This window comes from Verruconis gallopava (assembly GCF_000836295.1).
Source record: "Verruconis gallopava strain CBS 43764 unplaced genomic scaffold supercont1.21, whole genome shotgun sequence".
NCBI lineage: Eukaryota > Fungi > Ascomycota > Dothideomycetes > Venturiales > Sympoventuriaceae > Verruconis > Verruconis gallopava.
In genome coordinates, this window is record NW_015622157.1 from 355822 (window position 1) to 381084 (window position 25263).

The 25263-nt window shown below is 51.9% G+C and overlaps 8 protein-coding genes across 10 annotated transcripts; 3 read left to right on the forward strand and 5 right to left on the reverse strand.

The window, feature by feature from the left end:
• Positions 1 to 93: 93 nt before the first annotated feature.
• PV09_06281 (uncharacterized protein) lies at positions 94 to 2014 on the reverse strand. The gene is made up of 2 exons (XM_016359897.1): positions 1006 to 2014; positions 94 to 895 (listed from the first exon to the last, which is right to left on the reverse strand). Exons 1-2 carry the CDS (start codon positions 1870 to 1872, stop codon positions 260 to 262), a joined length of 1503 nt encoding a protein of 500 aa, XP_016212345.1. The 5' UTR covers positions 1873 to 2014; the 3' UTR covers positions 94 to 259.
• Positions 2015 to 3938: 1924 nt separating this feature from the next.
• Positions 3939 to 5422, reverse strand: PV09_06282 (uncharacterized protein). Its single transcript, XM_016359898.1, has one exon. It carries the CDS (start codon positions 4914 to 4916, stop codon positions 4326 to 4328), a length of 591 nt encoding a protein of 196 aa, XP_016212346.1. The 5' UTR covers positions 4917 to 5422; the 3' UTR covers positions 3939 to 4325.
• A 150-nt stretch (positions 5423 to 5572) lies between these two features.
• Positions 5573 to 7521, forward strand: PV09_06283 (uncharacterized protein). The gene is made up of 3 exons (XM_016359899.1): positions 5573 to 5847; positions 5898 to 6034; positions 6088 to 7521. The coding sequence occupies exons 1-3, from the start codon at positions 5784 to 5786 to the stop codon at positions 7384 to 7386; spliced, it is 1500 nt and encodes a 499-aa protein (XP_016212347.1). The 5' UTR covers positions 5573 to 5783; the 3' UTR covers positions 7387 to 7521.
• On the reverse strand, positions 7468 to 11866 carry PV09_06284. 2 transcript variants are annotated; one of them, XM_016359900.1, is made up of 4 exons: positions 11787 to 11866; positions 8289 to 11721; positions 8104 to 8218; positions 7468 to 8041 (listed from the first exon to the last, which is right to left on the reverse strand). In XM_016359900.1, the coding sequence occupies exons 1-4, from the start codon at positions 11825 to 11827 to the stop codon at positions 7812 to 7814; spliced, it is 3819 nt and encodes a 1272-aa protein (XP_016212348.1). In that variant the 5' UTR covers positions 11828 to 11866; the 3' UTR covers positions 7468 to 7811. The 2 variants fall into 2 exon arrangements, with proteins under 2 accessions (XP_016212348.1, XP_016212349.1); XM_016359901.1 differs by having other exon boundaries at positions 8104 to 11721.
• Positions 11867 to 12049: 183 nt separating this feature from the next.
• Positions 12050 to 13927, forward strand: PV09_06285 (3-demethylubiquinone-9 3-O-methyltransferase). The gene has a single exon (XM_016359902.1). The coding sequence runs from the start codon at positions 12181 to 12183 to the stop codon at positions 13102 to 13104; it is 924 nt and encodes a 307-aa protein (XP_016212350.1). The 5' UTR covers positions 12050 to 12180; the 3' UTR covers positions 13105 to 13927.
• Positions 13928 to 15049: 1122 nt separating this feature from the next.
• Positions 15050 to 16317, forward strand: PV09_06286. Of its 2 annotated transcripts, XM_016359904.1 has the most exons (3): positions 15050 to 15235; positions 15284 to 15690; positions 15892 to 16317. In XM_016359904.1, the coding sequence occupies exons 2-3, from the start codon at positions 15306 to 15308 to the stop codon at positions 16053 to 16055; spliced, it is 549 nt and encodes a 182-aa protein (XP_016212352.1). In that variant the 5' UTR covers positions 15050 to 15235; positions 15284 to 15305; the 3' UTR covers positions 16056 to 16317. The 2 variants fall into 2 exon arrangements, with proteins under 2 accessions (XP_016212352.1, XP_016212351.1); XM_016359903.1 differs by having other exon boundaries at positions 15050 to 15690.
• Positions 15952 to 19205, reverse strand: PV09_06287 (uncharacterized protein). Its single transcript, XM_016359905.1, has 3 exons — positions 18140 to 19205; positions 17771 to 18067; positions 15952 to 17712 (listed from the first exon to the last, which is right to left on the reverse strand). The coding sequence occupies exons 1-3, from the start codon at positions 18906 to 18908 to the stop codon at positions 16640 to 16642; spliced, it is 2139 nt and encodes a 712-aa protein (XP_016212353.1). The 5' UTR covers positions 18909 to 19205; the 3' UTR covers positions 15952 to 16639.
• Positions 19206 to 23803: 4598 nt separating this feature from the next.
• On the reverse strand, positions 23804 to 25031 carry PV09_06288 (uncharacterized protein). Its single transcript, XM_016359906.1, has 2 exons — positions 24749 to 25031; positions 23804 to 24665 (listed from the first exon to the last, which is right to left on the reverse strand). Exons 1-2 carry the CDS (start codon positions 24873 to 24875, stop codon positions 24100 to 24102), a joined length of 693 nt encoding a protein of 230 aa, XP_016212354.1. The 5' UTR covers positions 24876 to 25031; the 3' UTR covers positions 23804 to 24099.
• Between the last annotated feature and the right edge of the window lie 232 nt (positions 25032 to 25263).

The following is a 25263-nucleotide window of genomic DNA, read 5'->3' on the forward strand; positions in this document are numbered from 1 at the left end:
TTTTGTACCAGAGATGTGTATAGATTCCGCAATATAATGTTGAGCCAAAATATCACGCGAGTAAAAGAGCAAATAACAATCAGATTGTCGAGTACATTCCTATCAAATTGGGATCGCTATGGAGTTGCCTTCACCAGCCAAGGAAGGAAGCGCAGCGAGTCTTTCGGTCCTCTACATAATTTCTGCAATTCTCCGTATGGGATTCTACGTGCAAATTAGTGGCAGATGGTGCTCTCGCATTCGCCGTACGATTCTTACGTTAGAACCAGCCCGTGTGTACTCCGTTTGCGTAAGTGCATGGGTCCCTGGCGAAGCTGATATCACATTTCTGGAATCGGTCATCCTTGGAGAGTTCAGACATGAACATCACGGCATCAGAGATTTTCATGAAACGCCAGTCGACAATGCGCTCACCCGTCTCTATGTGACCATTCGTCAATCGCTCAAAGTGACGGCCATTCTTCTTCGCTAGGCGCGCAAGAGCTACGCTAGACCATTCCTCGCTAACCCTGAGCGCGCGGACACAGCGAGTCATGCCTTTATTAGCCATGTACTTGATAGCTTCTAATTCACCACTCTCGAGATTGCGCGGCCTTGTAACAATGATACGCGCCGGGTCATCTGGCCAAGGAATACCGTTTTTGGTGTCATTGAGATACTTCTCGCAGTCTTCAGCCCTGAGGAAAGTAGCATGAGCCCAGGTACTACCCTCTTCGTACCTCACGCTATGAATGGCACCTTGCCAGAGGATAGCAATCAGGCGAGATAATACAAATTTCGTAGTTGGAAGTCCTTCAATTATGACGCCGTAAGTCTCGGAGGAGCAACGCGGACTGAAAACTAGTGAAGCAGCGAGGTTAGGGTGTCCTTTACTGACATCAGTCGAGATTGAAGCCTTGAAAATTGTTAGCATGTTGAGGTGAATATATCTCAATGACTCAGAAATCTCGCCTTCAAAGCAGTGTTCTTTGAAATATCCTTGTCTTTATCTTCTGAAGCCTCTACGCTTGGATGCTTCGGCTGATCTTCAGAAGAAGCGACTGCACAATCTGGTTTTGCAGAGAGTTTGGATGATGCAGAAAGCCCCAGAACATCCTCAAAAGGGTTGTTAGGATGACTGAGACTAGGCTCAAGACGAGTTTTGCTGATTATAAGGGTGTCGATAGCCTTCTTATGCTTGTGAACGGCGTCCTGGTCAGCTGCCCTTAACTCGGCGATCGTCTTCTCCGTCTCATTCACGAGCGACTGGGCAGTCCTCAGATCAGTTTTGATGTTGCTAAACTTCTTGTTCAGGTCCTCAAGACGCTTCTTTGCCAACTGGACATCTTCTTCTGCGACGACAATGAGCTTTTCGATCTCAATATTTTCAACCGCTAGTTCACTGCAGAACAGCTTCGCCTCCTCCATCTGCTTCTCTGCCTTCTTCAACTTCTCATAGTATATTTCTATACGATTCCTCTCTTGTACTTCAAGTTTCTGGATCTCTTCGAGAATAATTTCGATTTCAGCTTTTGCGCGAATTTGGCGTTCTTTCTCTGCTTTCTGTTTAGCTGGACACTCAGTTTCAAGACTGTCTACCTTTGAATTATCCCCAACCAGATAGTCGTCTTCAGCCTTACTCAAGTTTGCTTGAGTCACATCCCCATTCCCCGGCGGTGTAATCTTTGAAACGCGCTGCTTAAGTTCTGTACTTGGAGAGTCTTTCTTTGCAAGGATGCATGCCTGCTCGTCGATGGCTAAGCTGCAAATTGTGCGCGTATCTTCATTATCCGCAAGCTTCTTAGAGGCTTCTCGTCGAGCTTTCAGTTCAGCTAGACGACTCGAAATAGTAGACGGAGATAGACACATAGACAGCTCGTTCTCGTTGTGCATTCTAGACGCAGAATCTGAGGGGGAAGCTGGGTCTTTGAGAGGATCTGAGTGCGCAGGACTTGCAAAGTCAGAGTTGGAAAGTGCTGGGTGAGTACATGAGAGCTGTGCATAGATAGCTGTAAATACTTCAAGTTAGAAAAAGCGTTTCTTATCAAGAACATAGGTGTGGAGCGAGTCAAGTCTCTCGGATCACAACTTGGATCTTTGACCTGTCAAGCGAAGTACATGCCTTCAGTACTGTTTGACGCCGAAGTGGCTGTCTTTGTTTGATCCAATGCACCAACAGAACCAGCACTTTGATGGGTAGCCGAGGATCCCCAAGTTTTATCTCCCTGACTTGCAGGAGCGTAGCGACTCGACTTTAAACCAGGCCAACCCATTTCGGCAACTTGTGGACATGAACTGAGTGAGCTTGAGCGAAGAGCTTGAGGGAGCTGACAGACCTTTTGGAAGGAGTTAGCTTCAGACTTCGTACTTCTACAGCGCGGATCATGAATCTTCTTTTTCTTTTCTTTTCCTTTTTTTTTACTTAGGTTATGCTAGCTGTGTGTTCTGCTGAGGTTACGTTTAACCTACGAGAGATTTGTACTCGTTTGTCTCGAGTTGATACAACTCTGAATAGGCTGTGACCAGAATTAACTACTGCCCAAGAGGCAACTCAGAATATTCAAGAGATGTGTAGATAGATGGAAGAAACGGTTTTGAAGGCACCTCACTTTGTTGATGTTGAGGACAGCCCGTCATGAACACTTACGGTCCACTGAGAAAGACGTGTTTTCACGCGTTGTGAAGGTTCCCTCTCCGACAGTTTCATTCATTATCCCACTTCGATGAGATTCCACGGCTTTCCTTGCTTCTTGAATGAAGGCACCTGTGTCGAGAATATAGCTTCTTGCGCGTTTTTAGGAGAGTCGTGACTAGTAGAAAGGTTTTTGTTTCGAACCAAACCTGCGCTTGGGCAAGAAAACACGCGGCAATCAAAGTACAGCTGAAGATTGATCTTCGCTCGTCTTGAAAGACTGGGCGTTTTGTGTGAAGGACAAAATAGGTTCTGATGGTGATAGTATTGTCATCATCAACTGATAAACGGCCCTAGTGGTTATGTCCTGTTGGGCTCGTGCCTGCCGTACGAGGTAATGACGCCATTTCTTGTCCGTAGCAGACGCGGATGCGAATCCTGTTGCACATAGCATAAGACTGACTCCGGGTCGTTGTCGTTTTGGTTCCTTCACTCTCAAACTGCGCTGGATTGTAGCCCAGGAGAACAAATGAAGCCTTTTTCATTCAAACGGCGTGGTCAGGGCTCAAAAATTATGCACAACATCCCCTCACAGGTTACATCGTAATACCACATAGGCCAATCTAATGACTATGTATCCGTCCAGTTTGAAGGTCTGTTGAAGAGAAAAGCACTCTTGCCCATTTTGTCACGCCAGCCACTGTCCCCTCTTTGTCCAGCAGCCCCGTTCTACCAAGGACCTCAAAAACCCGTCCTTTGGCAGAAACATATGGCAGGTTACTCGATCAGCAATACTTTCACGCCTCCGAGCCTCTACAGCACTGTTCAGCGGTAATCTTTGGATTGCTCGATTGCTCGATTGCAGGCAAGGTCTCACTATGACCTTCTCCGATAGTGCAAAGGGGTGAATCCGTGTCAGCTTGGATAAAACGTAGTAGCGTGCTATGTGCCGTACTGCTTAAACGGTGCGCTGATCAAAGATCTTTCTTCTCCGTGTTGGTGGCATACCTGGCTGTGTTTGTGCCGAAATGGCAGATAAATCTAGATGGTCATGTGCAATGGCAGCCTCCTCGTCAAGAGCTCAGGTTTGCTGATCAAGGGAAGAACTGAGAGCTCTTGCAAAGAGTGGCGGAGCAAGTCGGCTTCAACAATCTTGGGGAAGAAAGAAGAGCAAATATACGACGTGGATGTATAGGCAATTCTCCGCTGCCGAAGCACGATTCGAACCCATGACTGAGCTACGAGGGCAAAGAACAGCTCGCAATGGCTTGGACCCGACTGTGAAGCTTTTTCCATGCTCTTGATTCTACTTACTTCTGACCTGTATCGTTTGTCTCTACGTTAGCCGGTGTCATAGTCTACGTAAAAAAAAATACCCCTTTGGCACGTTGACAAGAACAAGGGACTCGTAGGCACGCAATACCTGAGATGCAACTCTACTGTACCGTACTGATGCACAAGATTTACATCATGCAAAACCATTCATTCACCTATCAATGTAATATTGCATGATTTCCATATTACCAAGCCCATGAACTACATGTCCTGTGCTATGAATCCTCTTGAGACCGAAGTGTAGTTTGTCGTGGGTATCAGTTTGGGAATTCTTCGCCCAACGCCACGGAAATGCGGGAGCATACCACCTGTAGAAGGAAAACCGCCATATCACAGGCCCCAATCGAGCCTTGGATCGAGCAGAGAAGGTCGACGCCGTTCACCGCCAGTTCTGATAGGCGAGGGCAGCATTCAGCTTCTCCTTGACCTTCTCAATAAGCTCCTCACGTGTCTCCACGAGCTCTATGCCGTATCTGTGGCACACGATCTGAACATTGCCCCTACGCCAGAAGCCTTCGGGACAACACACGACCAGCTTCTTCCCCTTGCCGTCGATGCTTGAGTCGGCGGCGTGCATGCCCAGCTCCAGCAAGCTGATTGGACTGTACGTTCCCGGCTGGAAGTACAACGCGATGACATCTGCCTTGTTCAAGTGGTCCATCTCCCAGTCGACCTGCTCCTTGAATTCCTTGTTGGAGATGTCCTGCTCCCAGCCTTGGTCCCAGTCGACACGGCGCGGGTTGAGGATTGTGACGGGCATGTGCGCCAGCGCGGAAGTGAGCTCGGTCTGCCAGTCAACAGCCTTGCCCATCTCAATGCTACCGGCAAGGAAGACGGAGGGACCGCGTATTTGAGGCCATACCGGCGGGAGGCAAGCTTGCGCTTTCGCATCCGCGGGGAGCGCGTACAGGCCTGGCGCTTGTGGGTTGGACGGAGTCACGTTCGTCTCGCCTGTCTTAAAGTCGGACATGGTGGAGGACTTGCTGGGTTTGGAAGATCGAAGGGCACAGATTTGTGGTGGGCGAAACGCCTTGATATGTAGCTCCCAAGCGATAGCGCGGTGGCTTAGACAGAAAGTGGGCACGCAAGAGCAAACGGAAGCTAGCAAATTCAGAGTATGGCTCGTCAGAAGGGGACCTCTTCAAAGCAGATTTATAGATTGCCCGGTAGCTGGCTCGTATGGATGTCTGTTGTTGTGCGCGGAAGGAATTGAAAGAAGGCGGTGCGAGTATAAAAGCGTTGTACAGAGGTGCCAAAGCGAACAGGCTGTGACTGGCCAGGAGCAGCCGGCGCTTTTCAGAGGTGGCAGTGGACTGGTCAGGCTGACGACATCGCCGGGTGAGAACGCGAAGTGCGACTGAGGCCGGGCGCTATGAGCGCACGAAACTCACATCGCAAGCAGCTAGCAGGGACAGAAATCGGCTACAGAGTGACGGACAGGCCGCGTATGGGAAACGGAGCAGCGGTAACTTTGAGCATCGCCTCTTGGGTCCGAACGCTCTTTTATGGGGTTTGGGGCGGAGCAGCGCACGACGCGGGTCGACACAGTCCCGATTGGGGCTAGCGCCGCACTGAGCGATGCGCCTCCAGGCAAGTGTGACTTCATTCGAACATCCATGTCGGCCATGGCTCTGGACATCAGGGTAGCTAAGCCCTGAGACCAAGCTCGTACACTTTGCCCAGCATCGTTACCTCTTCGTGCCCGATCCTTTGCGAGTCGATTCTCTCTCGGCCTCCCCTTCTCCCCCTCGCTTGGCCCCGGCGCTCTAGGTGAGGCCTTTGTTCTAGCTTTGACATCATCACCCTCGTCGGCCGTTGGTCAGCAGCATCGTTCGCAATGGACGCGAACAGCCTTGACAACGACACCAGGGGGTGGATCATGACCGCTCTGAGCGGCATAGGTGAGTCGCCGGCCTTTGCGATTCAAGGACGCCATCCTAAGATCAAGTAGCGTGCATGCTTGGCGCCTCAATCATCTGCGTCGACCTCCTCGTGCAAACAATCCCGCAGAAGGCATGCCGGGACTTCAGAATACAAGACAGCAATGCCTTCCTATCATCATCGCTGAGCCTGTCGTTTGGTGTTATGGTATGTCAAATTGCCCTCTAGATCTCCAGCTTCCCTGTCTAAATGGTGCACAGTTGTTTTCCTCTTTGTACAGCATGCTGCCAAATGCCAAGTCATCATTGATGAAAGGAGGCTTCTCTCCAAAGGCCGCAGCCTGGACGCTCATCTCTTTGTTCGTTGCCGGAGTGATCGGTATTCAGATCGTGTCGAGGATTCTTCACCGCTTCATTCCGTCACATGTGGTTGACTGCGATCACACGCACGATGGCGATGACGAATTGACAAAGCATGATCACAACGACAACAACAGAATTCCGGAGGTAACTGAACGCAACCACCTAGCGCGGTGGAGAAGTGGTCATTCTCTTCACGCTACTTATGGGACGTCGCTCACTCCGCTGCAACAACAGACCGAGGGCTCTGACGAGGCGCCGACGGCTAGGCCGTCCTTTACTTCCCGTGTTTCCGAGTTCGTCGGCGCGAGGAAGGCCGCCTGTAATGAGGACGGTGAATGTTTTGGTCTCTCCGCTCCCTGCGGACAGGACTGCTTTAAGATCGTGCAAGCACGTGGCGGGATTCGAACGCCACGGATACACGCGCCAATCTCAAGAGTTCCAACCTTTGGAAAGGCTGGTCTTGGCGAGAGACAGCCTTTGCTTGGAGCTGTCGACGAGGAAGCACCTTTAGATTCACGACCGCCCGTCGCTGCGGATGCAATCCACGATCCCACGCAGGCCGATGGCTACTTCGCACCACACAGGAGCCACACGAATGGCTCCGCGCACAGTCACAAGTCATTAAGTCGGACGTCGTCGAGAGCTTCGATAGACTCTTGCAATCTCGGCGACCCTCATTTCGATGCACAACCAGAGCATCACCACCACCACGTACCTACAAATGCCTTCCTATCGATCGGTCTCCAGACGTGCATAGCAATAGCCCTGCACAAGCTCCCCGAAGGTTTCATCACCTACGCAACGAACCATGCAAACCCTAAGCTTGGATTTTCCGTCTTCGTCGCGCTCTTCATCCACAACATCACCGAAGGCTTCGCCATGGCCCTGCCTCTCTACCTTGCCATCAAATCTCGTCCAAAGGCCATGATTTGGGCCGCGCTCCTCGGAGGCATCAGTCAACCCCTAGGCGCTGCCGTCGCGGCCACGTGGTTCAGGCTTGCAGGTAGTCAAGCGGGCCAGGAACCTAGCGAGGGTGTCTACGGCGGCATGTTTGCCATCGTATCCGGAATCATGACAAGCGTTGCCCTCCAACTGTTCAGTGAGAGCTTGGATTTGACGCATAATCGCAACTTGTGCATGGCCTTTGCTTTTGTGGGCATGGCCGTGTTGGGCATTAGCTCGGCGTTGACGGCTTAAAAATCGAATTTGACCACTTCTGCATAAGCAAGATTTGGACGAGAAATTTTGCGACGGAATATCGTACTTTTTTTTGAGTGTATTTTAGACGAGCTACATTCTTCTCATGAATACACGAATCGTACGCTGATAACATCCGTTTTTGTTGCATAGCTCCAAAGTCTAGGATTCTCACCCTTTGAACCGCTGCATTGTTACTCGTTGCAATTATATTTTCACATCTATTACACGCATGTCACGTTGCGCACTCATCAACCCGGGCTAAAGACTATCATATATCTCCCGCTGACACCAAATTATTGGTGGGTAGGCGGATCGTAGCGGTGTGCAACCATGCCTTTTCTTTTGCCGTAATCCGTACAAAGATATAACTTTTGATATTCAAAACGAAGCATGCAACCAAAAAGCCAAGATTTGGACGTATTTTAGCACGCCTTGCCAGCCTTGGCCTTCGTAATAACGTCGTCCAACTCCTTTAGCCTCACTGGCTTAGTGAGGAACACGTTGATTCCGCTCGCGTAGGCTTCCTGCCGAACGCTTTCAGATGCAAGAGCTGTCAATGCGATGATGATGACAGGTTCTAAGCCATGTGTGCGCTCGAATCCGCGAATCTCTCGACTGGCTTCCAAGCCTGACATTACAGGCATCGAGATATCTGATAATCTCATGTCAGAGAGGCAAGATCTGGAAATCCACGTGTGGAGGAAATATATTTACCCATAAGGATACAGACGTATTCGCTGTGCCTTTCCTTGTACTTCTGAACGGCAACAAGGCCGTTTTCTGCCTTGTCGTGTGGAAGGTGCTGCTTTTGCATGAAATTGGCCAATATCTGTGATATAGCCGTGTCAGTTGTCGATTAAAAATCGAAAAAGTAGTCAGCTTTGACATGGTATCCTCACCCGCATGTTGATAATGTTGTCCTCCACCAGCAGATAACTTTCTTTTCCCTTCCGAAAGTCGAAAGTTAACTCCTGCTTAGATGACGAGGCATCCGTAATTCGAAGGGACTCAAGTGCAGGCACAGAGTTATTAATTGAAGGTGAATCGTGTGGTAATGAACCTGGTTGTGAAGGCTTGATTTTCGGCGTTAGGCTTTCCACCTTCAGCCAATCTTTCTGCTCAGACCATCTCGTAACACTGAGTGCGAAAGCTTCTGCCAGCTTACGAGGGCCACATGGCTGAGAGATGAAGTCTACCACTGCCCTGTTTGGATCATGTTCCTTGGAGAGCCTCTTGGCCATCGCGGTGCTTTGGCAGACTACTACTATTGCTGGAAGCGAGCCAGCACTTCTAGGGTCAAGTGATTGAATGAGGCCGTCAAGCAAGTGTTTAACATGCCGCTCAGTTGTGAGAAGCACCTCTGGTCTTGGCACGAGCTCGAGGAGTTCCTTTTCATTCTTCGGCGTTGGTAACACGTCCATTGCGAGTCGCAACCGACAAATACGCTCGATCTCCCTTCGTGGTAAGGACCATTCCTCTTTTCGGTCCACAGGAGAAGTCGGTAGCTCCCTTGTCCGTAAAATCCCGTCCTGCTTTTTCTGTAGCTCATCCTGATCTGCGAAGCCAAAGAAAGCTACCCTTAACCCTTGAGTGGCCTTGATATGATCTCGCAACAACTTTCCATTGTCAGATGTAGATTCAATCTCTGGAGTCGCACATCGGTCGGATTTCAAAAGCGGTAGTCTGACAGTGAACTCGGATCCGAGACCGACTTTACTGCTTACGTTGATTGTACCACCTAGATGTTTGACAATCTGCTGAGTGATGCTCAGCCCGAGGCCAGTCCCAGACTTCAAAGGATCTTCTTGCGAGAAAGGTGCGAACAAGTAGTTGTCCATGAACTCTGTCGACATACCGCTGCCAGTGTCAGAGATCCGTAAAATGACTTCCTGCGCAGCCTTCTTCATGTTCGCTTTTGCGTCGCTGGAAAATTCACTTCTTGTCGGTGAGTGCGGTTTGTTTGAACGAGAGAGAGACACGCGCACTGTACCACGCGACGTGTACTTCAGAGCATTACCAAAAATATTCATGAGGATGCGGCGTATGCCACCTGGGGCTAGGTGGAAGCACCAATTGTCAGCCACAGGCTCCACTGACACCGAACTCAACGGGTCCGAATATTCGATATCAAGAATCACAGCGATACCTGCGTGATACTCTGTAATTTCTCTTTTTACAAGAGAGTCTTGAAAATTATCCGGTATTCGAGCGTAGTATTGCTGCCCAGCGTAGACGCTTTCAATCACTTCCTCAGCCAATATGTCGAGCTCCACGTCAGCAGCAAGACCACTTAGATCAGTTCCTATAGGATATTGACTTGAGTCATGGGATAGAGTAGAGTCACGGGCACTTTCAACGCTATCTATTTTTTTCCCATTGTTCGCCAGGAACAAGTTGTTGATCTTCGCAAAGTCGAGCAGGTGGTCCATGACGTCCAATAAGGTTTTTCCACACGTTTCAATTGTATGCAAAACGTCATTTTGGAAAGGATTGATGGTTGTATCGGCGAGCATTTCCACTCCTCCCAATATGCCGTGTAGTGGACTGCGCATCTCGTGAGAGATTGAGCCTAGTAGATCTGCCTTGGCATTCTCAACGACCAACGCATCTAGACGCGCGACTTGAGACATTATTGTATTGCCAAAAGCGGAGAGGTAAGAGAGTTCACCTCGAGCAGAGAATGGGCGGCTGCCAGTACGCGTCCACGCTATGGCTCCACCGTACCACCGTTGCCTTGTTGAGTCCCAGAGCGGGAAAAACATGGCCGACTTTGCGCCAGGTATCAGCCTCTGGAGGTCGGCTGCATCGTTTACCTTTGATCGTCGTACTTTCTTTCGCTTCTGAGAGGGAGAGAGGCGATGATCGCGTGAAGAGCCTGATTGAGCCAGCACGAAGTGTAAGGAGTCGGCTGACTCTTCTGACTCGCTGGACCTCGCCTGACCAGAGTCATCGAAATTAAATATCTTGCCGGTTGGGTAGCGCCGAAGAAAAGCTTTTAGGAAAGATTCAGGCACTTTGTAAGTTCCGTCTTCTGAGGCGTTGTTTATCGTAGAACCGTCCGAAGTTGCGAAGGCCAAAACTCGGCATACCTTTTCGTTCTCACCAGTATGTTTATTCTTGATTCTGTTTGTTGACTTTGAGCTGGCATCACTGTCCTCGCTATGGGAGCTGTTGCTATCACGACGTCGGGCATCAACCAAACCGCCAAAACTAGAGATTCGTGCGTCGAAGAACGCGACGCCTTCGATCTCTAGGGATTCTCTGATTATATTGGCAGCTCTGGCGAATATGCTCTCGATGGCACGGCTATGTGCTTCAACTGGAGGCGACACCTGCTGCCCATTGGAGGCGACGTGATCAACAGTGTGATTTGCACTGCTTCCGCCTTTGGGGCTAACTTGAAGTTTTTGTGTTCCTGTGTCGGTCTGATGCGGTTTATTCATATCGAATGTTTCAATTCCCTCCGTCCTGGCTAATTCAGCCGGCGTCAGATCGTGCCCACTTTCAGGATGCACACTCGCTTGCTGCGCCAGCTCCTGTTGGGCAGTATTCAGTGTAGCTTCACCAACTGAAATGTGTTGGTGCGAGGCCGTGTCAAGGTTTGACCACCAGCCGGCCAAGGTTGCACTACCTTCCACGAAGCTCCCAATGCCCCGAACCATCCGTTCGCTTCGTCGACTCTCCAGGCGTGCCCGATTCGCTTCTAGATGCCGCATTATCGTGCGCGAAACATCAACCAAGATTTCCATTTCAGCCGGTGTCAAACCCTGCGGGCGGGGCTTCGTGTCGTAAATGGAGAGCACGCCAATGTCAACTCCGCGAGACGTGCGGATAGGACAACCGGCGTAAAACTTGTTGTAAGGGTATGAATAGATCCACGGCATATCCTTACAGCGCGCATCGGTCGTAAGATCCGGAATCACACAGACGTAGCCATCGACGGCCGACCCTGACAAGTCAGACTCGGGAATGACGCTCCCCACTTCCGACGCACCGGCCTGCTTTTGGCCCTCCAGGACACGCTCGCAAAAGCCTTCGCCTCGATCGAGAATCGTGCCACAGAGCCAAAGTCGATCATCGTCCCCGCATGTAAAGGAGGAGTCCGGCCGGATGGGAAGCGAGCCAGTAGCTTCTGCAATGACATATTGATGGTGCGTGTCAAAGAGCGAGATCAGGCAGCGGCGAGCATTGAGCCGTAGTGAACACAATTGAGCAAAGCAGGTGAGAGCCGTGTCTTGCGACGCTGCCAGCGGACGGCGTTGAGGACGAGCGTCGTGATTCGAGGGCGGAGGCTCGTGGGGCTCATGCACGACGGAGTAGAGGTCGTAGTACCTGCCACGATCGGTGTCAGAGGCGGGATCGACGATCTGTTGGTGCTTGCATGGCGGAGGACTCACCGGATTGTCTCTCGCTCGCGCTGTCTCTCCCTCGCCTCCATTGCGCGACTCAGAGCTGTAGGGGGCCAGCGGAGCCGTTGGATTTGGCGAGCATGACAGCCATGGCCGCGCTGGCTCTTGTGCGAATCGAAGGCCAATCCGGACGCAAATCTAGACCGCCCGGAGATTCTTCCGACGGTCTAGACCGCCGCGCACCTCGGAGCCGCGCTTGACCGCATTCAGCCGTGGGCCCCAAGCGTCGGCGTCGTGCCTGTGCCCATCCATCGGCGCTCGCCGCTGCTCAGCAGAGCCGTACGCACCAGTGGTGGCCAAACCTCCGCCAGGGCGACCGAGCAAACCACGGCGAGCCCTCATCGCGACCCATCTCGTCCTCCCCGTGCTTTCGCTGTCGGCCATGTCGAGGGCCAGATCGATCCTGGAGCGAGCCCGCAACGGCCGTCCATGCACCCTCCCTCGAGCGTGGTCTGCCGTCTCGCGCCGCCATATGTGTGAAACCATTGCCTCTCCGGGGGGTGCACGACTGCTATCTACGGCGCCGCGATGCCTTCACCAGGCGTCCACCACGTCTTCTGTAGATCCCACAGAAGTCAATCACTTTAACGCGCTCGCCTCCGCGTGGTGGGATCCCCATGGCTCGTCCCGTCTGCTCCATCTGATGAACCCAATGCGTCATCAGTTCATCAAACAATGCATTGCCTCCCAAGCGGATGCCCAACCAGCAGGCCAAAAGCTCCACTATCTCGATATCGGGTGCGGAGGTGGCATCTTCGCTGAAAGTGCCGCCAGACTCCCCAACACCGCCACCGTCACCGCCATTGACCCGACGCCCGAAGTGTTCAACGTCGCGGAAGCACACAAGAGACGGGATCCGATGCTTTGCCAGAGCGGCAAGTTGACTTACTACAATATTGGCATTGAAGATCTTCCCGTGCATTCGAACGGCAATGGTTACGACGTCGTCTCTGTCTTCGAGGTCATCGAACACGTCACGAATCCGTCGCAGTTCCTCCAGACCGTGCTTCCGCACGTCAAGCCCGGTGGTTGGTTGATCATGAGCACGATTGCCAGGACGTGGACGAGCTGGTTCATCACGAATGTGATGGCTGAGGATATCCTGGGCATTGTGCCAAAGGGGACGCACGATTGGAACAAGTACCTCAACGAGAACGAATTAAGGGACTGGTTTACGAAAAGGGAGGGCTGGGAGAGCCCAAGGGCAATGGGTGTGCTGTACGTGCCGGGTCTTGGATGGAAAGATGTTCCAAGAGGAGAGGAGTACGGCAACTACTTCTTCGGCGTTAGGAAAAGCCCACTTTGATGAGTCGTAGCTATTGCTAGCGCACAGGTCATTCTACCTCTTCAGCGACCAAACGTAGTGCGTCGGGCCCATTCCGGCGACCTTGCGATTCTGTCGTCATTGTCCAGCTCGACGTTCCGCATTAGCTGTGGTCTCCCTAGACCTTTGGGGTCAATGGGCAAGCTCGCCGTCGATGATTTTGCACACATTTTACCTCCGTTCGGACGCGGAGTGGTCCAGAAGAATATTTCTTCCCGTAGTCTCTCTGGCAAGATCGATCGCACCAAATTCGTTGACTGGACGCTCGAGCAGGACTCTGCCTCAGGGGCCTTGTGCTTGCAAGGCGTCTTTCGCTCTGCACGCAACGCAGGGCGCTCAACGTTTTCAAGTGTTATATTAGGTCGTAGAGGAAACGCTTGTGGGATCATCATGGGTGGTGGCGTAGGGTATCTCGTTGAGCTCCCGGGATGAATGGGTTGCAACAGGATCGGTGGCTGAAGAACTGTTGTAGACGACTCGTCAATAGCGATCACGCCTTGCAAGAGCTGCATGATCTTTTTCCTCAATCCTTTCCTCTTCGGCATCATAAATCAAAGGCGAGATTCCAAAGTCTTTGTCAAGTTCTTGCTTTTCAGCCACGACAAAGTTGTCGGCTTTGCTGCTCTGCTTCTTTTCTCCATCGTTTTTAGTCTCACTCTTTTCCGGTTTCTGTGTGACCTGCGCTCGATGTGACTAGCTACATAAATCTCAGCATCTGCCAGCATTCTACCTCCTTCAGGCTGGCGCATTTGACGAGGTCAAATCGGAGCCGAACTGGGGAATATAGTTCCTACGGAAGGCATTTTCTTTGCACACTACAAGCTCTAGACGAGGGTGTGTCCGGGCTTGTAGTTTGTTTGCTCTGTGTTTGTTCAATCACGCCTCCGGCCTCCGAAAGTTCTTCATGAGATTTTCTACTGCTTTGACATTTACAAATCCAGTGAGCTTCGAACCTTGTGCGACATGTCAAATTTGTCATCTTTCAAACAGGCAATGTCAACGGCTTCAAGCCTAAATGTGATATCTTGACAGATCGAATACTTGATTACCCTACAAGCTCGGTCAGCCAGAATGATTAGCCAGGATAATAATTTGACTTGTTGTTTTTGCAGCCAAGACTTTCTGGAAAAATTTCGATGTAGGCTAGCTATTGCAACCACAAGGATCCTCCAATCTTGACCTACGTTGACATTGAGCAGCAATATATAGAGAAGAACACGACTTCAAAACCTAGTCGTCAACGGATGAGGCAAAAGTACATGTCTGCACAAAAGACCTTCTTGAGTTCCGAGTCTCGTGACGACGTGAATGATCGGTGGATTAATATTTCCATATCATTAGATTTTGCTTCTTGTGAGTAAGGTTCCCCGCTAGCTACGGACGAGTAATGGCAAACTTATTGATGAAAATGACGATAGAACTCTTGGGATGCGTCAAGAGATGGTATTTCCACACTTTGCTCCATTTCGACGGGCAGAAACGATGCCGCCGAAGACATTGTCCAGGACGCTTTCGCCTGTGGCAAGCGCTGAGGACGGGATTGTAAGTCCCAAACGCCCGTTTGGCGCGCAAAAAAGTGGAAGACGTAAAAAAAAGCAAGTCAAACACTTTATGGTGAAATTGTTTGACAGTCAGGCATTTGATGTTCGTTGCGTTTGCTTGGACTCTCCCTTTTCATGTTGTGTGTTAATTCGAAAGACATCCAAACACCATGAAAGCGTAATACTGGGCACCGATCTAACTCTTGAATACGTCATTCCGTGGTAGTCAGTGGATGAAATAGTCTATCTGTTTACGCGTCAACGCGCAATTTTTCAATGTAAGTTTAATTGAAGTGCGTAAGCCGAACTATGGATACGTCAAAACACGGGGCCAAGTATATACCAGCTTGGATGAAGAAGATATCATGACACTGATTCAAGAGCAGCGGGTAACTGCAGAATTCCGAACTCGGATACCCCTCCCACGCTTAACCTCGAGCATACCCCTCAGTCCGTCTTCTACACGCGAGACAGGTGAACTCAAACACACTGCTTGCGTAGACAATCTGCTTTGTCGGTAATGTGGAGTTTGGTTCTGAGCCAGTAATAACGAAACCAGGAATTACGACCTTGTAAGGCTGCTAACTTTACGAATCACATCAGTGTATTGAAAATGGCAGACACACATACAGCTGAAACAGCATGGCACACGTTGGAGCACTACCGAAGATCAATCGCTTCATTACGACGCATGACGCCTCTGGCAAAGCAATCTTCTCGACTGCTCTCGAGGACGAGTCGAGCATGAAGCCGCTCCCGGACAACATGGCCTTTGCCCTATCTTACACCACAGAAGGGTTTCCCGTGGATCTCAATGACGACAAAGACATCAAGACGTACGAGAAGTACCTAAAAAACCCGCCCGGTCTGACCGTCAGCGGAGGCACGGTGCTGCGGCACGTCGACTTCCCACCGACGAACACGCCCGTGATGCACAGGACCGTCAGCTTGGATTACGGCGTCGTGCTCGAGGGCGAAATCATCTGCGTGCTAGATTCTGGAGAAACTCGCCACCTGAAGCGCGGAGGTAAGATCAGAGGCCTTCCTTTTCTTTTCTTTTTCTTTTTCTTTTTCTTTTCTTTTTTTTTTTTTTTTTTTTTTCCAAATTTCTGTTTTCCACCGCCCCCCTCCCGCCCTTCACCGTAGTTCGGTGCATCGGCACTCCAATTCGATTTCCCGATCGGGTTTTGCGGGGAGGTGATCTGCTAACCTGATGACGAACCTGCAGACGTGTGCATACAGCGGGGCACGATGCACGCATGGAGGAACCCAAGCGACACCGAATGGTGTCGTATGCTGTTCGTCTTGCAACCGTGCAAGCCACTGCAGATCGGCAACGCAACGCTAGGCGAAGATCTGGGTAATGCGGTTGGCATCCCAAGCTCCAAATAAGCATCCAAAGCTTAAACTTTGGACCAAAAAACCTCCATTCGTGATTAAAGAGGTTGCACGGATGACGCACTGAACGTCTGTTGGCGAGACAAGGTTTTCGACCTTTCCGCTAATGCTCGCAGTTGGGCCGGAGAATAGATGCGAGGGAAGATGGTGAAATCTACGATGTTGCGCTTGGTCGTACGGTGATACCTAGTTCTGAACAGCGCTTGGAGCAGTGCGTTGTCAACGCAAAGGGCGAAATGCAAACAGTTGGTGTGCGCAAGAAATTGAAGTCATTCGTCGGTGAATTTTGACTACCGTCGCGACATACAGGGAAGTAGCCTTGTAGGAGCAGAACGCCTCGTCCAACATTAGGCCCAAAAGACGCCAAACAGCACCCAATGTCTAGACAGTGCTCGCAAGTCTGTGGCCTAACTACTAGATCGTGGCCATCGCATTGTCCAAACGTTCGTCTGTCAAACCCAAGGCCTTCATCCAGTCCCCATTGAAACAAATCTTAAAACGCCAAAATCCCATGCTTTACTACATGACGCTTTGAATATGCACCTGAACACAGATAAATTACTAAGGAGTGACAATGATTAGTATGGCTTGCCGCCGTAAATTTGTGAGACGATCCTGTTCGCCCACGAAGGTGCGGGCCTGGATAAGTTGGCCTGCGAAATGCGGAAGATGTTCTTCTGGCCGTGAACGCTCGTGGCGTCGTTGCTGGGCGCACCGAGCTTGTCCTGACGGGCTTGACGGATCTGGCCACGTGCAGTCCAGATGAAGTAGATCGATAAAAGCACACCGACTGCACTGAAACCGATACCAAGCTCCCAGGCACCGCGGTAGCCATCGAGTTGGGTTCCGCCGTTGCGATTAATCGAGGACTCGACGGTACCGGCGAAACCTAGGCCAGAAGCGATGCTGTAGTTGACCACTGTGCTGACAAGGGAAGCCGCCTTGCCTTGATGCTCACGCGGCATCGCGTTGCTGAGGAGCAAACAGCCAGCTGGGAAGCTCAAATTCATCCCTCCCGGCATGATAAGAACGGATAAGAACGTCTGTGCCCAGTACGTTTGATTCACTGGGGCGTACGTGAGGATGATGGTGCCAATGCAGAAGAAAAGCATGGATGCCAGCATGACACGAGACACGTGGAATCGCTTGATGAGCTTGCCGGTCGAGAGCGCGAAAATGATGCCGAGCGGACCGACCCAAATCAGCTCGAGAGTGGCGTGCGTACCTGACAGATGGCGCTCGTGCATGAGGAACATGAAGTAGTAGTAGAGCCAGATACCGTGAGAAGCCCAACCTGCTGCAATGCAGCCAAGGGTGAGCAAAGCCTGAGGCTGGAGACCGCGGACCGGTAGAAGAGGATCCTTGACCAGATGCATTTCGATAAAAAAGAACGCCACTGTGAACATGACACCGATGATAAGCAAGAAGTATACGTAAGGCGTACCCCATCCGGCAAGTGGCGCTTGGTTGAGGGCGAAGTTGATGAGCATAAGACCGGTCACACCAGTGATACATCCGTACCAGTCGAAGCCCGGGATCTTCTGTCCTGGCGGAGCTGCCGCCACAGCAAGCTGATCTGGGATTATGACAAAAGAGACGAAGGTGATGAAAAGACATGCGATGGCGGTTGCCCAAAAAGCCCAAGGCCACCCTGTCTCACTGTTAGCCTCCCGTGTTAACCGCGCCGTGCGGTGAACTTCTCAACTTACAGACTACCTCAGCGAACATGCCAGCAAGTGATGCGCCAGTCAAGAAGCCGCAAGGCCCGCAAGCGCCAAAGATGCCGATGACAAGCGCACGCTTGTCACCGGGGGGGAATGACCGTCCAATCAGGGCAATGCCGTTCGGTACAAGCAGAGCTGGTCCGATACCTTGAAAGCCACGGGCTACGCAGAGAGCTACATATCCCCAGTTGTAGGCGAAGCCACACATGAATGACCACAAGGCCAGCCACAAAAACCCAAGGATGAAGATCTTCTTGTGTCCGAACATATCACCGAGGCGACCTGTTTTTTTTTAAACCCAAAACGTGTCAGATCGTCGCACATCTTTTACATAATGTCATCGTCTTTGCTTACCTGCCGGGACAATAAAGGTGCCCAAGGACATGCTGTACGCAGCAGTCAGCCAAGCCAGTTCTCCCGGGTGGGAGACGCCCAGAGAATCCGCGATGATCAGCAAAGGTGAGACCGTCTGCGCCAAACAAGCAAGCGAAAGCAATTGAGCCAAGCAAACATTGGCCACGAAGAGGATCTCGTGTTGTCTCGAGAACTTGATGGCCGGGGGGCCCGTTGGCGGGCCAGTTGGCGCAGGAGGAGCAACCGGACTGCGTGGGGAGTCGATACCGCCGTCCGAACTTTTCTCCATCTGGTCCCGGAAGGACGAATTGTGCGTGGGAGATGGCACATCGTCCTTCATCAGATTTGCGGTACTGCCCCAAGTGGCACTGTAGTTAAGATGTCTCGTGTCGTTAACAGGAGTAGACGATCTAGACTGGGTCCAGACCGAAGAGCTCTGTATCGAATAGTGTCGAATGTTGTCCTGCAAGGTGTTGTAGAACGAATCCTGGTTGACGTGCATGTATGGGTGGTTGCTGGAGTAGCTGCGTATCGACTGTCGTGAGGAGTCGTAGATGCCTGAATTGTGGTGGCTTTGGTGGAAAGTTGGCGTAGGCGGGACACTGAAGTCCTGCTGGTGATGGTGGTGGTGGTGGTGGTCATTGGCCCTCGAGTCGATTGAGATTCTGTCGTGGTGCAAGCTTATTCTTTCCTCGAGCAGGTTGTGTGATTCCGGAGGCATATGTTCCCGTCCCGTTTCAAAGCTCCGTCTGTCGTTGTTTGAGTCCATCTTGGATGGTGTGAGCGTGTACCGCCCGTCACGTAGTCAATTGGGATGGTTGGGCTTCCGGTGTCAATAAAGATAGGTGTCTGCTACTGGATAGCTTAGGCACGAATACACATTATGGATTAAAGTACGTTGAAGGGGAAAGACCGAGAAGGACGAAGCGAGAGCAGCAGGTGGTGTGGTAGCGATAGGAAAGTCAGGAAAGTCAGAGGCGCAACAGCTTTTTTCTGAGACGCAACGGAGGGACAAAGCTGGGGGGAGGGGAACGATAAGGAGAGCGGATAGGGCGATCAGTTATGTTTGCCAGCAAGCCGTAGAGGCCTGTTCCAGAAAAATACGATACACGGCCCCCTACACAGGGTCAATCGAGAGCGAGGCGCGAGGTCCGAGCAGACGCCGCCGTCGTGCTTGGCAGAAGATGGCGAAGGCATGGCAATAGCGGTGCTTTGGAGTCCAGGAAGCATGTGTCAGCATCATCCGAAGATTTCGAACAGGCCTTGTTTACGATGAGGAAATTAGCGGAGATCGTAGCGGTGGCTAGGCAGGACGATGTGTGGGAGCCGTCCGAAGCACAGCGCATCATCGCCCCCTTTGGTTTCGCGTGGCTGCGACGTCAATAGTCCTAGCCGCATCCAGATGTTCCGTACGGCCAACCAGATCCCTACGCATCCGCAACGGGGCCTCTCGTTCTACCGGCAAGGCACCTCTGCGCTGCGATCGAGGCGTCCGTCACTGCCCTGCTCGGCGTCGGTCATCTCTGCCGCGATGACGGCTTTGCGCGGTAAGCCTTGTGAGACTACGGACGATGCGACCAGCCTCGTGCACCAGACGGCGTTTGGACCGCGTGTGTCTGCGTTGTGTGCTCGCACGGGAGAGGGCAAACACCTGCTGAGCGACGACGGACGGTGCTGCCAGGGGAGCGACGAGCTCTCGACACGGCAACCTTAATCAAACCTCCGCACGGCTAAATATATCGCAGATCAGACATGGGTCCTTGACCAACGCCTTCTGCGCGTTCCCCTATCTTCAAGCTTGCCGACGCCGTCCGGGGCGGTTTGATCTGGCCAATCGTGACGCCGTCTCTTGGCCTTCCGTCTCGACTCTTTCTTAGCAACTCGCCCGCGGTCGGCGGCAGGTTCGCGCTCTCTGCACCTTTTTTCGCACATCAACGGTGGCCCTATGCACAGCGCATGCGAGCTACGTCGACTTGTGCAAGTGCTAGCAAGGCTTGCTCGCGACCTGCATGCCATGACCTGACCTCACGTACTGTACGGAGGTATAGATGACGCTATGCTACGTATCATTGCCGGAGGCATCAGAAAAAGGGATCGTCGTGCTGAGCTGTCTTGCCTTGCAGGTACTATACCCGGAACGAGTGCAGGCTTGACCGTCCGAGTGGTCGGCACCCACAAAACACCGACGAAGATCCGTCGCTTGACCCAGCGGCCTGTTCTCTGGACCGCAGCGACCTTGTAAGAGAAAGAGTCGCGGCGGCGAACGTCAAACTTAGATCTACCCGTTGTCCTAGCGTCGTCGTTGGTTCGCAACACCGTTTCGATGGTGAGCAAAATCGTGCTTTTGGATCCTCTGACTCAGCACCGTGACCGGATTTTACAATACAGGATTAGATACGTGCACAGCTCGCTTCGTATCAGAGCCCAAGATTTGTCCCTCTGCAGCGAGGCTCAGATGCAGTACCAACCCAAGCAAGTGCAGAACCCATGCAGGTTCACTGCAGGCGGTGCTTCGAGCCTGAATCGCTCAAGTCAGCCAGACTTTAGATGGGACGAGCTTCGAAGAGAAAAGGAAAAAAAAAAAGTCAGAACAAAAGTTCGGTTGATCTAAGCGTGCCGGCGCGTTTGCTTTAATTACCATTTAGCTCACTTCTGCTAGACATCAGTCTTGTGCAATAATGATCGCGGTGCCACAAGAGACGGAGAAGAGCCGGCTTCGTATACACAGACGCTCAACTCACGTGCCCCACGCCAGCGATCAGCACGGTCCTTCCGGAACAAGCCTAGAGGCTCAGCCGGCCCCCGCCTGGTGTCCCAATTTTAGACGGCGAACAAGTTAACCTGATCGCCCATCTAAGCCAAATAACTTTGTCGCCTTCGAAAGATCCCCACATGGACACTTCAGCACTGCCTGTAGCCGTTGTTTCAGTGCAGTCTGGGAAAAAAAAAAAGGGCAACGACGATGACGACGACGACGACGACGAAAAAGAAGAAGAAGATGCAATCGACAGGGACTTTTGCATTACCGTCGTAATTGACACTGCTTGACACTTGTCATCCAGAACATTACCGCTATCCTTCACATCCTCGCACGCTACGTCATGGTGTTCTTTAGGCTCATGAGTACAATCGCCTCGTGCGGAACCCCATCCTTCAACTTCGGACATCTGACGTGACGCGACATGGACATGTTCGCAAAGCCGCCTGAAGTTATCCATTTCCCGACAGTGGATACTCACTTTCTGTATGACTCCGCCGTGTTCGTCTCTAGAGCCTTTTTGCAGCGCGGGCACCCCACCCTCAGCAAGATCGGTCAGCACTTAATCCTCATTTGGATTCGAATGCGTTCACTTTCGTGGGACTTTCGACACGGCGATGATTACGCGCTCACGTCCAAGAGCTCCAAGATTGTGGCACTCTTGTGTGAGATGTGAACACGAGGCTGACGGGCGGATCGACCTTGCCGCCCAGAAGCAACTCATTTCGCAAATGCTGAACAGTCTATTGCCGTTATTGCGAACGAAGGGGTCCAACAACGAATGGATGCCTGACTCCTGGTTAACTTATTCTTATCTCTTCTCATAATTATAAGCATGTTATCCTCGTCGCCGACTCCGACTGGGACTCAGGACGGTGCTCATGCTAAGAATAGTCCAAGCACCTCATTTTGTTTCAAGCGGCTTGGCTTTCTAAAACGTCTTCATACTTCCCCTTTCGTAATCTGCTGCGAAGAATGCTCCACCCCATCAGTCTTCCAACTCCAAGCGTGGCGGGAAGACATCTGTGCGTATGTCTTCTATCTCATGCCATGGTGAATCTCTCCTGCCTCAAAATGTTTCCACCCCATTCTTCGCATTTGGAACAGAAAAAAACACCGTGACTCTTTGTGAACCGCTAGAACCAATGGCCATTTTAGGCAGGACGAATTCGTTCAGACATGGCCCTAATTGGGCCGACCGGTCCTGATCTTGTTCGAGTCAATTCACTATCGCATGAGGACACTACACACATTCACTGTGTTTTTCACTTGGGTTGTTTCGTGGTAGACTTGGCCGTCACGTCTCCAAGTTAGATGATGACAAAGGCGACCTCCTTTATGAGAACTTGTAACCAATCCGTAGTCGAAAGCCGCAGGTTTCCATGTATGTGTCTCTACATAATCAATATGCCATTGGTCGTGATCAGATGGCCAACGGACAAGCCGAAATCAGGAGTTAACCATTCAACATGTTGTGAGGAACGACAAGAGCATCCGCAAGCAAGATCTGGTGAACTGTGGACTGCAACGGGGATCCAGACATCACTCTCGTTTAAGTCCATCTGCTGCTTGACTCCAAAACACGCCGCACGCGGAAGTTCTACTGCGGGGATGCGTCTGCCAGCCTAGATGGTGTTTTCGCAAAGCCTCTGAGCAACGTCTGTCACGACGATCGAGAAGGCTACAGGATCTTCCGCTCCACAGGCTCTCTTAGCTTGGAGCATAATCGCTATCATCGGTATGGTTTCGATAACAAGGAAGGTATAACGTGGCAATATCGGTGTCGGGTAAACGCGCGCTGCTGGCAGACGGTAGTTTTGGCGGAATGAAGATAGGCTCGTCAATTACGATGGTCCCCTCCTCTTCCTTAATGTCTGGAACATGGTCATTTTGTGCCCAGGTGTCGTTATAAAGTCAACACGATTGGTCCTAGGTGCCGCTTCAGCGTCGCGCACGGCCCAAAGGAAGTCGATCTGGTCCTTCTTGAGCTGGAGGCTTAGTCCGAAGACGAGAGATTGTGGTTACGGCACGGGGTTCAACAGGTAGTTTCTGTCCGAAGAGCACACCTGATTTTCGAATAACGATGCAGGTCCCTAGCTAGCTTCAATATTGAATAGCTGTAAGTCTCTTTGGCTATCAGAAGATAACATCAAAGGAGCCATAACAAGGCTCAACGCGAAGCCAGTCGAGTCTTCGCAGGCGTACCGGCCATTCCCAGCGATTGCTCGTTAAACAACAGCTCCCGAGTATTCATCGAAACGCACATCAAGAGAGTACATTTTGCGTGTCGAGCCCTTGTCGTGATTTCCGTCGGCAGGATCTCCGAGGTCACCGCGATCATCTACGCAGGACCTCACACAAATAGCCTGTCAACGCAGTTCTGGGGCTTCAAAAGCGCGACCTCAACCCCGTCTCTTCGTTCGTGGCTCAGCATCGGCATCTGCACCACAGTTCCAGCATGGGACTCGCGTCGACGCGCACGTTCAGCAAGGAGCCGTGGGTGCAGGTGCATGAGTGAGAAACCAGTCGAGGGCCGCAAGGCCTCACGGGAAGGCTCAGAAAGGACGTGGCGATCACCGCCTTGAAGAAGTCAACCGACCATCCGACGGACGGCTTTTGCGGGGGGCTTTGGAGAACCCAGAAGTTGGCTGCACGTGTGCTGGAGAAACGAGCGACTGCCGCCGGTGCGATAGAAGCCTTGGTGAGGACTGCTGGAGATGCGAGAGGGGAAGTGCTCATTGAACGATGCGTACAAAGAAGCGTCAAGGGGCAGTGGGATGGGATAAGGGGCCAAGTGAGGAGCATACTCGTAGAATCATGAAGAGTCTTTGACAAGGAATTCAAGAATTAAGGCAAGTATTGGGTCGTTTGACAATGACCTCGCCGAACGGACGCTTTGATGTCTGCCGCCGACTTTCCGAACAGATTTTGATCTGCACGGCAGCACTTCATTCATTCAAGAAACTCGTGGCGACTTAAAGGATTGATTCATCCTTGATTAGAAGAGTAAAGCATGAGATGGACGTCACAGTAATAGGCTCGCATCTAAGGTGGAAAGATGCTTTGGACGACATCAGACGTAAGACATGCTAGGTTGTCTAGAAAAGCAACACCATGAATTAAACACAGTTTCTGCTCTACATTCTGGTACTTTTGTTGGCACCTCCTTCACGTTCCGTGTACAATTGACCAGTCCTACGTCTTAAGCCTTGTATCTCTTCTCGGCGGCCTTCCAGTTGATGACATCCCAGATGGCGCTGAAGTACTCTGCCTTCCTGTTCTCGTACTGCAGGTAGTATGCGTGCTCCCAGGCATCCACACCCAGCAGCGGGCTGAATTGTCCGACAACAGGGTCCTGGTTTGCGTACGTCTTGATAGCGATCTTGCCGGTAACCTTGTCCTGCACAAGCCACGCCCAGCCGCTGCCCTGAATGCCGGCAAGCGCCTTGTTGAACTCGCCCTTCAGCTTCTCCAGGCTGCCGAAGTGCTCGTCAATTGCCTTGGCCAGCGCACCGGAGGGAGGTTCTCCACCGCCGGCATTCTTGGGCGCCAGGTTCTCCCAAAACAAGGAGTGGTTGAGATGCCCACCGCCGTGGAAGTTGATGAGGGGCTGCAGGGCGATCTGGGTGGCGATGTCGGATTTGGCCGACGCCTCTTGCATCTGCTCGCTGAAATTGTTGAACGAGGTCACGTAGGTCTGGTGGTGCTTTTTGTGGTGCAGCTCCATGATCTTTCCGGAAATGGCCGGTTCAAGCGCACCGTAGTCATCTGAGCAAGCACAGTATCCGTCAGCTGCGCACTTCGATCGATGCCAGGCTAGGAGTTGCGGCGGTCAGGAGAGGTGAACGTACACGGTAGGTCGGGCAAAGTAGCTTTGCCGCGAGTAAAAGTCACGCCAGCCAGACCAGCTCGCGACGCGGCTGCTTGCTTGGAAGCTCGGAGGGCCGAGCGGACGGCATTTGTTCGTAGCAAACTCATGATTTTTGATGCTTGAGCGATCCAATTGACGGGTTGGAGATGAGCGGTTAGGACGATGACTGAGGTTGGACGATGGGTCCGCCGAGCCGACGGTAGAAGTTCGAGAGAGGATGATGGAATATCTCAAAGCGACGTCAGAGCACGCAGACACATGCTCCGGGCGTACAGGGGCCCTGCAGAAGAAGGCCTAGCGCCTCTACTTGTAATGGAGCGGAGCGTTAACCCCCCAGCGCCCAGCAAACCCCCCGCCCGCCGCCCTCCCCCAATCGCCGCCCCTCCACCAAACTTCAGCGACTCTTTCCGACAGCCCACCTATGGGCGACAGCTCATACGTCCCCACTGCCATTGGCGCTCTCAACCTCTCAGTCTGCATGCTCGCGTTGCTGTT

Excerpts from the sequence above, each read along its gene's own strand:
- PV09_06281 (XM_016359897.1), bottom strand. The coding sequence starts at position 1,872 with ATGCACAACGAGAACGAGCTGTCTATGTGTCTATCTCCGTCTACTATT. Across the intron at positions 896-1,005 it reads ATCAGCCGAAGCATCCAAGC|GCTTCAATCTCGACTGATGT; the intron begins GTAGAGGCTTCA and ends ACAATTTTCAAG.
- PV09_06282 (XM_016359898.1), bottom strand. The coding sequence starts at position 4,916 with ATGTCCGACTTTAAGACAGGCGAGACGAACGTGACTCCGTCCAACCCA.
- PV09_06283 (XM_016359899.1), top strand. The coding sequence starts at position 5,784 with ATGGACGCGAACAGCCTTGACAACGACACCAGGGGGTGGATCATGACC. Across the intron at positions 5,848-5,897 it reads GACCGCTCTGAGCGGCATAG|CGTGCATGCTTGGCGCCTCA; the intron begins GTGAGTCGCCGG and ends AAGATCAAGTAG. Across the intron at positions 6,035-6,087 it reads GCCTGTCGTTTGGTGTTATG|TTGTTTTCCTCTTTGTACAG; the intron begins GTATGTCAAATT and ends AATGGTGCACAG.
- PV09_06284 (XM_016359900.1), bottom strand. The coding sequence starts at position 11,827 with ATGGAGGCGAGGGAGAGACAGCGCGAGCGAGAGACAATCCG. Across the intron at positions 11,722-11,786 it reads CGCGAGCGAGAGACAATCCG|GTACTACGACCTCTACTCCG; the intron begins GTGAGTCCTCCG and ends CGATCGTGGCAG. Across the intron at positions 8,042-8,103 it reads ATACGTCTGTATCCTTATGG|ATATCTCGATGCCTGTAATG; the intron begins GTAAATATATTT and ends TGAGATTATCAG.
- PV09_06285 (XM_016359902.1), top strand. The coding sequence starts at position 12,181 with ATGTCGAGGGCCAGATCGATCCTGGAGCGAGCCCGCAACGGCCGTCCA.
- PV09_06286 (XM_016359903.1), top strand. The coding sequence starts at position 15,306 with ATGGCACACGTTGGAGCACTACCGAAGATCAATCGCTTCATTACGACG. Across the intron at positions 15,691-15,891 it reads TCGCCACCTGAAGCGCGGAG|ACGTGTGCATACAGCGGGGC; the intron begins GTAAGATCAGAG and ends ACGAACCTGCAG.
- PV09_06287 (XM_016359905.1), bottom strand. The coding sequence starts at position 18,908 with ATGGACTCAAACAACGACAGACGGAGCTTTGAAACGGGACGGGAACAT. Across the intron at positions 18,068-18,139 it reads CACCTTTATTGTCCCGGCAG|GTCGCCTCGGTGATATGTTC; the intron begins GTAAGCAAAGAC and ends AAAAAAAAACAG. Across the intron at positions 17,713-17,770 it reads CATGTTCGCTGAGGTAGTCT|GGTGGCCTTGGGCTTTTTGG; the intron begins GTAAGTTGAGAA and ends ACAGTGAGACAG.
- PV09_06288 (XM_016359906.1), bottom strand. The coding sequence starts at position 24,875 with ATGAGTTTGCTACGAACAAATGCCGTCCGCTCGGCCCTCCGAGCTTCC. Across the intron at positions 24,666-24,748 it reads TACTTTGCCCGACCTACCGT|ATGACTACGGTGCGCTTGAA; the intron begins GTACGTTCACCT and ends GTGCTTGCTCAG.